Genomic DNA, 13,711 nt, shown 5'->3' with positions numbered 1-13,711 from the left:
CCCTAACAATGAGAACTTGCTACCTCCGAATTGCAGGTGGCGTGCAGCTGATATGTCGCAACCTGGTAGCCAGCAATCGTTCCTTCATTGACAGCTCACCCAGTAGCATCTCCGCCATCATGCAGCATCTTGGGGCATCTCTAAGGAGCTCATCATCCTCCTCCCGGTGGAGTAAGACCAATTCCTCCTCATCATCGGCAACGGCTGCTGAGACAGAGAGCGCCGAGGGACTTACAAATTTTGCCCCGTTCGGTAATAGAACAATTTCTAAAACTTTTTCAAAAAAATTAATTCAAGAAAATGTGGAAGTCGTTTTTTTTTTCCTTAGTTTTTCGAGACCTGAGACAGAGTAAAAAGTCTTTCCTTGTACTCACGCTCATGAGAGTTCCTCTTTCTCAATGTGATGTCAATGGCAAATAACACATAGCTTTCCTGTCCATGCAGATACAAACATCAACGTGGGCAAGCACAAATTGGCACATTTCCCAATTAGTATTTTAATTCTTAAAAAAATATTTTATATGGACTTTAGTAATACTCGGGTTAAGGAGTTAGGTAGGATACTTTCCTCATTTTAAAACCCTTTGATCTGGGTTTGAATCCCAATCACGCTGGCATGTGGATTGAGTTTTCATTCCCTTGGTGCAATTTTTGTTGAGTCCGCGTCTTGAGTCACTCGGGTTAAGGCAGAGTCTCAGTCATTTGGTTCAAGCCCCAGTCCGAGTCCCATTCAGTTAATGTTGTTCCTGATTTATGCCTTTGGAGGATTTTTTTAAAGGGAAACTAGCATTCTCTTTTTGCCCTCTAAGACTCACTCCCACTCTGTATCTGCGTAGCCACTCCAGGGAAACACTCCCCCTCAATATCCATGTAGCCAATCCAGGGGAAACACTTTCGACTTAGACTTCTTTGATAGTCCCCATTCAAGTTAAGCTGTCACTGATTCATTCCCCATGGAGGATTTTTTTAAACGAAAAGTAGTGCCCTCTTTTTGCCCTCCTCAACTTGCACTTCTTCTCCATATCCATGTAGCCACTCACGGGAAACAGGGACTTTTTTCGATTGTGCCTATTCAATTTAAACTGTTAATGCAGGGTTAAATTAATTATTACACCAAATTCATTTGGTGTAATAAATTAAACCAAATGAGTATGTGAATTTGTTTTTGGTGAAATTTGTATTCATCTTGAATTTGGTTTCAGGTGCTATCAACTCCAGCAGTCCTACCGCCCAACCGGCCGAGGTTCTACTCCAGCCCACGGCGCCCCATCGCAGGGCTCGCTCAGCAGCCTGGTCCTATCACTTCTACCCGGAGGAGAGCTGGTGCGATCTGACCATCACGCTGCCCAGCGCTATCCTGCTGAAAGAAGTACACATACAGCCCCATCTGACTTCCCTAGCGAGTAAGAAATCACTGTTCCTTCTGTTTTGCCCCTGCTCTTATGGTCACTAACATGTGTTTCAGACAAGGTGTTCTACAGTCCCGCTGAACAGAATAGTATTAGGAGCAACTCAGGTAGACCAACTTGGATTTTGGATTTTGACAACTTTATGAACTTTTTGTGAACTTTATGTGTTAATGATCAATTGATAAGACTCTGTAGTTGTTCTGAACAACTACAGTAGTTGATCTTTACGTGTAGTCACTCCTAACTGTTGTGGGGAAGTGTGGTCTTGTGGTTAGGGTTCATGACTCATGATCGGAGGGTCAGGGGTGCGAATCCAGCTGTTGGAAATAACATTGTTGTGTCCTTGGGCAAGCCACTTCACCCCCACTTGCCTCTCTCCACTGGGGATTATAAATGAGTAGCGCCATTAACTGGGGAGTAACCTCGATGTACTACGGGGAGTAGAAATATTCTTAGTTGTTTTGTTCCAAGGAACCAGAGATAAACCCCGGCATGATGAAGGACTTGTGATAGACTTTACTTTTTTAAGTTTGCTTTCAACTCTTAAAGATTGTTGAACGTAGATTTTGTTAAAATTGCTAACATTCATTTTCGTTTTTACATTGCAAACTCACACAACTCATTTTTTAGGGGGTCAGTTACAGTTATGTTTGTAAAATCTCATAATTTGCAAATCAATATTTGTACCTTGCAGCCTGCCCCGCGTCCGTCTCTCTCGAGATCAGCAATGCCCTGGGCTCATCCCCCACCCCCGTCAGCCCGCCCATCCCCACCACGGGACTCACCAACATCAAGCTGCACCTCCCCCAAGCTGAGGTGGTCACCTCCGTCTGTCTACGCCTGCACCGGCCCCTGGACTCCAGCACCATTGGTCTGTCGCAGATCGTGCTGCTGGGCTCGGCGGCGTTCAGCGGGGGAGGGCACAGCGACGGGACAGGGCAATCCCTGCCACCACTGATACCTGGGGAGGACCACGCTACAAAGACTAGGTAGGAAAAGGTTTCATGAAGGGCTTTCAAATCTTAGCTTTGCCTGCAGGGAATTTTGCTGCGAAGGTTTTGTGACATAAAATTAACTTTTGCATTCACGTTTGAATTGGCTATAGTTCAAGGGCTGGATGAACATCGCAATTAAAGCCAAACAATTCCCCCCCCCCCCCCTCTTTTGATTGTGAAATTTCACGTTTTTCAACTTTCATAATTTAAAAGTTTTTGGGAGGTGTAAAACTTTAAATGGATAAAATGGGTGAAAATATCTTATATGATGGAATTCTCTATTGGAGAGATGTAAACTCAAATTACAGGCACGTAGGAACATTTGCAATTACCTGGAAGCATACCTACTGATTTAACGAGAAAATCCGTGCTAAAAGCGAAGATAGGACTGGTACCAATTACCCTGTGAAATTGTTCCGCCTGAAATGTTATCATTAGGAAGAAAATAATCATTGAAGGTGGTTTTAAAACACGTGCCGGCAGGCACAGTTTTTTAAGTGCGTTAGCAGTGGAATCCGGAACAAGACCCCAAAAATTGTGCATACCTTCTCTCTGTTTTCTCAAAATGTGTGGTATCCCCTGAGCTGAAACTTCAACAAGTTATATTTTATGCACTCTTCTTAAGATTTTGAGCAATTTTGTTACTTCAAACAAACAAAATGCACAAAATGCAAATGATCCTATGTACCTTTGAAGTGGTAAATGCTCAACAATCAGTGGCTCGCGTTTTTACGTCCTTATATTTTTGTTTCACCTTTGTTTTCTTTAATTCTTAGCATGAGGTGGCTTCGCCTGCTCCACCAGTGCCTGATCCAATCACCCGTCCTAGAATCCCCCATCGCCACCACGGCCTCTCGCATGCCCTCCCTCCTGACTACCTGCACCTCCCTGCTCCTGTCCCCACACTGCCAGGAGCACGCCGTCAGCATCGAGGCTGTCCTGCTCAAGTTGGGGCTGTGTAACACCGAGGTGGGGCTGTCGCTCTTCGACGTGGTGCTCAGGAACATCTACGGCAGCGAAGGAGGTGAGTCCGAAAGACAAACAGAATGATTCTGCCCAATTTTTCATTCAATGTAGATGGCTCTCACTGACCCACATGACCCAGCCTACATACTGTACTGGAAAGTCAGCGTCGCCATTGTAGTAGGCAAAGATCGTATAGCCTCACACGCAGTAGGTAGTAGGCAAGCCCTCAAAGCTGTGATGGATGCCGAAAAACTGTGAGAAAAATGCATAGCCGACACCCAGTGATCAGTGGATATTGATTTTGACAATGGTACATGACAGAGGTAGTGACCATTATGCCATAAAGAATTTGCAGTTATTTTACGTAAAAATAAGCGTACTGCCTTGTTTACAGTGCACGACTTGGTTGCTAACCAAACACTTGCCTACTGCAATGGTGGCTGATCATAGGTAAACCGGATGGTCATATGGTACTTAGACGTCATACTATTGTAACTTTTTGAATTCAAAATTGGGTTTTGCCCATTACCGACATATTTTATTAACACTGAATACACAGTGTTGTCTGAGGGCTTGCAAGAAAGAATTCACAAGCTTACTGGCATGGGACTTGAACCCACGACCTCTGCTTACTAGTGCAGATGTCTTACCTCTTAACTATTCAGCTTGTTGGCGTCAGCTGGCTGATCTTGAATCATACGTTACCCTTTCTCGTGCAGATTTGCAGTTGTAACAACTATAAGTGTGAACCTTTCTAAGTCAAACATACTGCATTCCAAATTTAAGAGTTTTTCAAATCCTTCTTGCCAGATAACGGAGCTCCGTTGATGGGTCGCAGTGCAGACGCCTCCACTGAATCCACAGTGGATATCATCTACCAGATGGGAACCACCTTAGACCAGGGCACCAGGGACAGGTAATCATTTAACTTCAGTTTTAATTCTCTCCATTTTATATCTGTAATTTTGATGTCTGTTCCAAAAAGGTCTGAAATTTGCAAGTCAGAAATCTTTAAAATCTCAAACCTTTAACACAATTATAACAATCATTCAGGCAATTCAAAAGATTGGAACTACTTGACCTTTGACCCTTATGACCTTTTGAACTTTTGAGCTTTGACCCTTTTTTGGCAGAGTTCAAGCCCTCCTTGATTGGCTGGGTGACACGGCCCGGGTCCACCTTCATAAGAACAGCAGCTTCCACCGAAGCCCATTGACCTTCTCCCCGACCGAGGTCAGCCTCCTGAACCCCGCCTCCGCCCACGTAATGGGCGTGGCTTCCATCCTGTGGGCCAGTCATGAGATGAGGGCGCCCTACGACGTCGGCAGTCTGATCACAAAGGACCTTTTCAGGTAACATGTCCGAGTCACTAAAAGAGTTTTTTGAAACCATGTCTGTGTCTACAGCTTCGGCTCTGAGAGATTTTTAGGGTCTCTGACACTGGGAAATCAGCTCACAATGGGTACATGCTGTTTTTCAGAACATCAAATCCTCTAATGTGAAGCCAGATTTTAGAGTGTTTCTGTAAGGTTTGGACTTTTAAATTATTCTGAAGCAAGTAATGGAGCTAAAACCAGATGAAAGCCAAGGTTTTGAGAACCCCTTAGCTTGAACATTAGGTGTGGAATAGTCGGGTGCCTTCATAATGCTTTGGGGAGTGGAATGTGTGGCCCAATGGATAGGGTTCGTGACTCATGTTCAGAGGGTCAGGGGTTCGAATCCAGCTGCTGGTTATCTGTTGTGACCTTGGGCAAGCCACTTCACCCCCACTTGCCTCATTCCACCCAGGAGTATAAATGGGTACCGGCATTAGCTGGGGGGTAACCTGTGATGGACTAATGTCCCATCCAGGGGGAATAGAAATATTCTCAGTTGTTTCAATGCAACAATCCTACCCATCCAAATTTGTTATTATATTTAATATTATAATAAGCAAACTCACCTCTACTTTACTTTAATAACTTTAATAAATTTAATACTTAAATAACCCTATATTCCCTGATGGTTATTTGCAGCTCCCTGTATGAGTGGTCCGTGGTTCTACCCCTGGGCTCCCCTCTCAAGCAAGCCACGGGTTACGTCCTGTGTGCCATGTGCCACGTCCACCCGTCCTACTACGTCGCCATGCTGTCCTGGATGGGCATCATCAACCCAGAGGAAGAAGGCATGGAACTAGACGAGCCCCTCACAGGTTGGTGTCTAAGGTCAAAGGTTAAGTAAGTGGTGAACAAATATCTGTGGTGTACATGGGAATTTGGAATTTGAAATTGTTGAAATTGAAATTGAAATTAAAATAGGAAAAATGGAAAAATAATGTCATTCAAGAAATGATTTTCAAAATGGCGGCACCCTGAATGGCAATCCTACAAAGTGTCACTATTTAGAAATTAGAAATTGGAAATTCGAATTTTTGAAATTGAAATTAAGAAAACAAACAAATGGAAAGATGATGTCATCCAAAAAAAATTGGTTATCAAAATGGCAACACCCTGAATGGCAGTCCTACAAGTGTCACTATTTGCATAGCAGCTTTTAAAATCCTTGAAAAATTAATTGTGTACTGGAAGCGAAATTTTGCCAGTACTATGTGAACTTACTTGGGATGTAGAAAGTGGAAGATTTCATCCCCGACAGAAAAATTCTATTCATTGGGTGTGTCGGCCTTATTGGAAAACAAAATGAATGACTCAGGAAGTCTTTGTTACTTAAATTAGTGGCATTTGAGATCCATGCCAGTTGTTTGGCTAAATTAATTGGATGAGAACTATGATGGAATGTTTTGCTGGGTATGCAATAACCGTTCGCCAACGTTGGTGGTAAACGTTTGGCCCCACTTGCACAAACATTGGCAAAAATTTGCATAGTTTGCGTAAGTGCAATGCATCCCAGTACAGTGTGAATGATTGTTGAGGATCGGATACATCATTGTTATGACATGTTCATGGTTTAGTATTGTTCAGAGTGATCAGGGATAATCTGTGTCCATTTTCTTTTTCCGTCTCTTAAAACCAAGATGACAGCAAGGACGCTCAGGAACATGGACAAGGTCTAACAGATGACAGTAAAGGAGCCAGCCGGCAGTCACCAAGTCGTCCGGTCCACATCAACATGCTGGATCAACTCCATCTAGCCACTCTAGCCCTGGCCTCCCAGTCCCCTCAAGCCACTAGGATCCTCCTGGACTCCAACTTCCCTAACATGTTGGCCAACGCCTTGATGGACTTCTGCAATTATGAGATCTACCGCAGCCGGCAAGGGATGGAGGATAGCCCAGCCTGGCAGACCGACTCATACAAGTTGATTGAAGGGCAGGGTTTGTCATCCCCGCGGACTTACAGCACGGGAAGCTTTGATGGAACCACGGTGTCGGTGGTCCACATCACCTCGGACAAGATTGCCCCGATCCTGGATCTGTTTACGGAGCTGAGTGGCCAGCTGGTCATGAAGAACTGGCTGGGAGGTCCCGAGGGCAGTGTCTTCTGGTCCTCGCTTCTCATGCTGCTGTGTAGCGTCAGCTCCAACGTCGTGCAGGCTAACACCCCGCCCGCCAACGCTCGCAAGTCCATGGTCATGACTTCGCAGCAGCGGGCGGCTATCGAGAGCTCCACCATCACGTTCTTCACTCGCGTCATCTCCTGCCATCCGGCCAACCAGCGACTCCTCGCCCAGGTGGTCTGCGAGGTGGCCTGTAGTCGCAGCAGTCAGGCGGGAATGCGGCTCGCCATCTCCGGCTTCACCCGACGTCTGATCCTCCAACTCATGCTCGAAGACGAGAAACTCCTCGTGTACATGCAAGGGGCCTGTCGACTCTATAAGGGGCGGGGCAAGGCGACCAACAGCGGGGCATCGCATCCGCAGTTTGGCGTCGGGCACAAGTTCCGAGTCATGGAGCCAAAGATGACCGCAACAGTGGGAACACTGGTTACTGAAGTCTGTGGTAGGTATTAATCCATGGGTCGCTGTACTTGCCAAAACCACTCAGTGTTTTATAATACACCTCTTGCTTATTATATATCTTGGTTGGGTTAAACATTGTCATGCAAGTTCACTTACATAGTCAGTTTCCCTTTGTGGTTTATTTGAAAATTTGTAATAAAAGCCATATCCTCTTTGAGTGATCCCCGTTTGCTATTTCCTAAATTGGCAGCATTGCTAATGTTGCTAGCATCGTGACTTTGGGTGTGATCCCTGGCTACACGGCATAGACAGGTTTATGGCTTCTGACTAGCGCCCCTTGAACAAAGACATAGACACAATGGGGAGCCGCCAACATAGGGCTGGATAGCTCAGTTGGTAGAGCACTGGAACGGCAATCTGAAGCTCGCAGGTTCAAACCCCACTCCAGTCAATTTCTTTGTTTAAGTTTGAAAGAAAACATTTAAATAACAGTTAAAATAAATTTAAGACTGTAATAGATGAGTTATAAGGAAGACTACAACAAAATGAACAATGCAAAACGCAGGCCCGAAGAATTGCCTAAAAAGCTAATAATGCTAATAGAAAGGCTTATGCAGGATGTTTTTGCCCTCCTTAGATGCCCTGTCACTAGTGAAGAACACATCACTACCCAAGGACCCCAAACCAAGGGGAGAGAGAGCCAGGAAAGAGGAGCCATTCGTCTTGGTAGACTACCTGCCTGGCAAGAAGGAGCTACTAGAATCTGAACAGTACATCAATTACGCCACCCATCAAGGTAAGCAGTGGTTTCGATCAATATCCAGGATTAGTTGTGGAAAAGTTTCTCCGCTATACACCCATTTTATCGGGTCTTTGCTGCAGGATTCTGACCAATCCTGAAATCTTCATAAAGTGCAATTGTTTGTAAACAATACTGCTAAGAGCAATTCCATTGTTACGGACGTTACATTTAGAGCCATATACCAATTCGAAACAACAAAGTAAAATACTTGCAGTGAAAGCACATTTTATACTATTTGGTACAACCATAGCTTGGGTCTTAAAGCTATAGTCCATCATTTGCAGCTATCCAAAAAGTAACTGGCGTAATTATTGTTGAAAAACATACTTGGTTGAAAGATAGTAAAGGGGACTAAACTCCCTGTGAAATCATCCTTTCTGGCAAGCTGTCATTTTGAAGTAATCAACGAAAGAAGGCCTTTCCAACGGTGCTTCTTAAGACGCACCGTAGGAAATTTAAATTAGTAGTTCAGTTTTGTTATTCCGCGAAGCATGCGCAAGCATTGGCACGACGCACACGCACGGGCGGTTGCTATAATTCGTCAGATCAGTACGTGACATCGCGTAGCTGCAATTGGCTCAGTGAGAACGTGTCTCGGATGCTGAATTCAGGCCCAATTCAAAACATGATTCAGCAACTGTTGATTTGAAATTGAGATCCTAGAATGCTGTTTTTCTCAGAATATACAGCTGAAGCTGAGCTGAAACTTCATCAGGTTAGTTGTTCAGTACCCTTCTTTAGATTTTGAGCACTTTTGTTGCTTCAAACGAACAAAATGCACAAATTGCAAATGATGGACTATATCTTTAACCCTAATTCCCATCGGGTATTCTTCAGGTACCCTGCTAAATGCAACAAATTGCAACAATGGATTATGTTGCATTGTGCAGTGAACCCAGTGCACACCAAACTTGGCACCAAGCAGTTGCCCTGCTAAATGCAACAAACTGCAACAGTGGATACCCTTGTATCACCTTGGCTCTATGAGCAGTTACCCTGCTAATTGCAACAAGGTGCAACAGAGCACGGGGACTTAAGTTGGCTGCTAAATGCAACAGTATGCTACAACTTTTTACAACATGACAGTTTTAAAGTAGTGTTATCTGAATTATTTTATGATATATAATCGCTGTAAACGTCCGTTACGCATGTTACGCACGTTACGCTTTAAGACACGGGGTGTAATGTCTTGCTGCAGTTCATATGAGTACCTTTTCAAGTGACTTGACACTGGAAGACTTTAGATTACCTTGTGACTTGACTACAGCTCTGAGGAAACATGTATCAGATAGTTGTGCATCTTCTCTCCACATGTTCATCAGGCTAGCCAGTCAAGAGTCAACTGGGGACTTCGTAGGAATCCTTGGTTTCATTTCCAGAAATCAATAACAATATGTCCCATGTTTTGTGCAGTGCTATACTTTGCTCATTTTAAAAATCTTTCCATCTTGTTTGACTTTCCAGGCACCAAACCCAAGAAGCCAATGACCTCCTCCCACATGGACAAAGACCTGAACCCCTCCTCCTTCTCAGCCTTCACCTCCACCCCATCCTCGGCCTCGGTGGCTTTCCCCCTCCTACCCATCTCAAGCCACGCCCTCTCCAAGCCCCCACTGGCCACCGCGGGCCCAGCCCCCTCCTCACGACCACCCGCCAAGGACCCCATGCAGGTCCCTGTGGTGACCTTATCCCACGACCTCTTGCCGGAGGTCAGCTTGCCGGACGGGTTGGCACTGGGCCAACTTCTGGCCGTCCTGCAGAGTAAAGGGCTCCCTCTAGGGTCGCCTTACCTGGAGCTGAGGTTGAATCTTGGGATGCAGGAGATCGGAGCGACATCCAAGACGGACAGCTCCAAGAGTAGAGAGGCAAAAGAAGGTTAACTAAAAAATTTAAAGCTTCAGATTTTTTTTAAGATTTGAAGTTTGAAGTCCATGTTTTAAATTCTGGCAGCTAACTTTGTTCCAAAATAGAATATTGACCACAAAGTTTGTTTAGCTTTGTGGAAATGTGATTGAAAAGTAACGACTTTCAGAGCGTTCTCTTTTTAAGTATTCTCTTACCAAGTAAAACCGTAAAGAGATAAAGGGACCATATTTGCTCTTAGGTAACACAAGGTTTGAAAAAGGAATGAACAAGGGTTCAATTAGAATTTTCAATGCCCGGAACGCCATTCTGTCAATATTTATTTACGCAGGCACTTGCGGAATCATTTTTCTTACAATATTTGATTGTTGCTGTAAAAAATGACAGAAAATGCATTTAGCTTATCTGAAGGCTGTTTTGGAGTCATCTTTAGACAAAGAAATGTGAATATTGATGACTAGTATTAAAAGCAAAAAGTCCATACCCGTATTTTAATTATTGGGAGGCAAGTAATTGTGTACCTTTGATGTTAAATTCAACGTAAAACCGAAACAAACAAATGTTATTTTCAAGCAATCCACATGCATGTAGAAAATTGATAGTAATTTGACTAAAACTCATTGTTTTCAAGAACACATCTTCGATTACTTATACTTCTCACAGCTGCAACACTAAACGGATCTGCTGCATCAGCCCCAGCAACTGCGACAGGGATCCCTGGCACGGTGGAAAACGGCACCCATTCTGACAAGTCCACACTGCTGGACTCCACCCCAGTGCCCTCCTTCCTGCACGTCTTTGCCAGCCTAGGGGGCCTGGCGCTGATCGCTGAGCACCTGCCCATCGTGTACCACGACATTCCAAGGCAGGTTGTCGGGACGACAGCGCGGCACTCTGAGAAGAACGGGGAAGGGGGCATGATGGCCTGGCACTCCAGCACGCCGGAGCACTGGGGATCTGCCTCACAAGGCATCGTTGAAGAAGAAGATGTGAGTTTAACACTACCCTTTAAACGGAAAATACAACATTTGCAAACATCAAAAAATAAAACTACCAAATCATTTTGAAATAACTTGCTGGACTGTTAGTGAATGACAGTGTAAAGCATCCTGTAAAATCATGGCACCTGGTATACTGTCATTTTCAAGAAAAGTGGTATTTTTGTATCAATTTCCAACGCTGATCGGCTGACCAGCGTTGGAAAAAACTGGCTTTTTTTCAAATACTGGCCCCAGTTGACCATCGCACTTGTTTGCAATCGATTACACACCTATGAACGGGTACAAGCCAGCTAGACTGGTTCCCTGACCTTACAATTCCCCAATATATGTAAACTGCTGTGTTTCTTCTTAAATGGAGTCAGGGAACCAGACTACAGGAAAATGATTGTTTTTCTTGGTTTTTATAGCATTTCGAAACCAAAACCTCAAAAAAGTCAGTGTAACTATATTTTCTATATATTTCCAACCCCCCAATTCCATCCATTTCTGAAAATTACAGCAAAAGCAAATGATGTATATTCCCTTTAATCTTTGCTTTTACAAGAGGAGAAGTGACATTTTTTTCATTTAACCATTTCAAAACCATTGGCAACTTACGTCACTATAGGCGACTTAATTTGACAAGTAAAACCGTTCATTCAGTGGTTTTCAACAAGCTAGCATGTTGGTATGTTTTACTGCTTATACATTATCCACATACCATCTAAAATAGTATTTTTCAGATTGTATGATGAGTAGGTAGTTCATAGCTTATCTACCATTTTCTTTTACAGCCAGCATTCTCGCACTCGGGCATTGAGCCGCCACCACCTAGCGGCCTGTCCAACGCCGCGGCCCCGGCTGCCCACGGTCCAGTCCACACTACAGCGGTCATCCCCCCACACTCCCTGGCCGCGTTTGGCCTGTTCCTGCGACTCCCTGGCTATGCCGAGGTCCTACTCAGGGAACAGAAGAAGGCACAGTTCCTTCTGAGGCTAGTGCTAGGAGTGACGGACGATGGGGATGGAGGTCCGATAATTCTTGTCATTTCACAGATTTATTCCTTTTTGTGTGTGTGTGTGCTGGTCCCAGAGGGGCAAGTATGGGGATCAGTGGTTCAGGTGTGCAGAGCCACATATGGAAACATGTATATCAGACGAAACATGAAACATAATCAGACGAAACATGAAACATGACAATGGGGATGGAGGTACGATAATTCTTATCATCTTCCGCAAACCTTTCATTATTTAGTATCTCCACCATGCAAAGCCTCAAATCTTACTTAAAGGGAATACACAACATTTGCAAACATCGAAAAACAAAACTACCATTTTTTTACGAAATACCTTACTAGGATGTTGGTAAATGACAGTCTAAAGCATCCTGTAAAATGATGGCACCATGTGTGAAGTCATTTTCAAGGAAAGTGGTATTTTGTATAAATTTCCAACCGTGGTCGGCCGACCACCGTTGGAAAAACCTAACTATTTTTCAACAACTGCTCCAAATTTACCAATTTTGTTCAGTCCAAATTTTGTTTGCAATTGGTTACATGTTCATGAACGGGTGCAGGCCAGTTAGACTGGTTCCATTATCTTACAATTTTCCGGCATCTATAAATGATCCATTTTATCTTTAGTGGAGTCAGGGAACCAGACTACTTGAAATTTTTGTTTTTCTTCGTTTTTCCAGTATTTTCGAACACAAAACTTCAAACATGTCAGTGTAACAATATTTGATCTGTTATACTAACCTCTCAAATTTCTGAAAATTACAGCAAAAGCCAATGATGTACATTCCCTTTAATTCTTATCATGATATATCAGTGCTTACAAATTGTATGCAACCCGTGCGCTAGCCAATCGGAACCATCTTTAGATGTTGTGACGTCATTTAAAGCAGAAATTCGGCCAAAGCTGTTGAGTGGTCAGTAGCTGCCATGTTTTTCTCATACAACATTGGGTTACCAAAGACACGATGGAATGCGCCCGCTGAATGGTCAGAATCTGGAGGTCGAGTTGCAGTGACGTTTTGCATAATCTGAATGCATATCATTGACGCTTAGCGTGCAAGCTTCTATTCCATAGACTGCAGAGGGGCGGGCTACAGTTGTCTTCGTTCCTTACTGACTGACTGAATGACTGACTAACTAATGCACATGCGGTTTAGCATCTATACCACATGTGTATTATATTAGTCTGCGCCACTCGTGTACTTCCATGATACATGTGTAAGCAGTAAGTCAAGTCTCCATGCGAATGGTGAAAGTGGATTTTTTATTTCCACCACATTACTACTATAGCTTATCCTTCGAACTTTTTTGCCATTCCGAATTCAAAGAATAGAATTTCGTGCACTCTAGGACCAGCTTTAGTAGGCTTGCCGTGTCTTGTGGACATTTGAAAGTATATATTATATATGTATGCATTAAAGCTAGGAGCTTAAAAAAATACAGCAAGTTGTTCTTTTTTGTCTCCCTGCAGGTCACATTCTGTCCTCCCCAGTGGCATCGTCTCTGCCCACCCTTCCGTTCACCGTTCTGGTCACCTTGTTTGACAGTACTCCCCTGACCACCGATGACGGTGTGTTACTACGGAGACGGACGTTGGAGATTGGCGCCGTTCACCTCCTGCTTGCGTTCCTGGCCATTCTGAGTCACCACGGTCCCAGAGTCAGTAGTGCCACAACCACACAGGAGGTTTGTAAAGTTTTTTGTTCTATTTGCTTTTTGTGCATATTTTAGCTGCAGAAAGCAGCTCAAGAAAGGATCGTGTCTCTCTGTTGGTTAGTAACAAA

The 13,711-nt window shown here is 44.0% G+C and overlaps 1 protein-coding gene across 1 annotated transcript in view; it reads left to right on the top strand.

Annotated features, from left to right (window-relative positions):
* LOC119742720 (baculoviral IAP repeat-containing protein 6-like) overlaps window positions 1-13,711 on the top strand; it is a 74,040-nt gene that overhangs the window by 45,568 nt on the left and 14,761 nt on the right. The window contains exons 40-52 of the mRNA XM_038218884.1: window positions 37-252; window positions 1,203-1,403; window positions 2,104-2,398; window positions 3,181-3,428; window positions 4,181-4,286; window positions 4,504-4,722; window positions 5,386-5,561; window positions 6,384-7,307; window positions 7,905-8,063; window positions 9,534-9,944; window positions 10,596-10,921; window positions 11,707-11,941; window positions 13,399-13,613. Coding sequence (XP_038074812.1) covers window positions 37-252; window positions 1,203-1,403; window positions 2,104-2,398; window positions 3,181-3,428; window positions 4,181-4,286; window positions 4,504-4,722; window positions 5,386-5,561; window positions 6,384-7,307; window positions 7,905-8,063; window positions 9,534-9,944; window positions 10,596-10,921; window positions 11,707-11,941; window positions 13,399-13,613 — 3,731 coding nt within the window. The remainder of the gene's footprint in view (window positions 1-36; window positions 253-1,202; window positions 1,404-2,103; window positions 2,399-3,180; window positions 3,429-4,180; window positions 4,287-4,503; window positions 4,723-5,385; window positions 5,562-6,383; window positions 7,308-7,904; window positions 8,064-9,533; window positions 9,945-10,595; window positions 10,922-11,706; window positions 11,942-13,398; window positions 13,614-13,711) is intronic.

This window comes from Patiria miniata, unplaced genomic scaffold (assembly GCF_015706575.1).
Source record: "Patiria miniata isolate m_02_andy unplaced genomic scaffold, ASM1570657v1 HiC_scaffold_6, whole genome shotgun sequence".
NCBI classification, from domain to species: Eukaryota; Metazoa; Echinodermata; class Asteroidea; order Valvatida; family Asterinidae; genus Patiria; species Patiria miniata.
The sequence above is the reverse complement of the archived record's forward strand: the minus strand, read 5'-3'. Positions and strand labels throughout refer to the sequence as shown.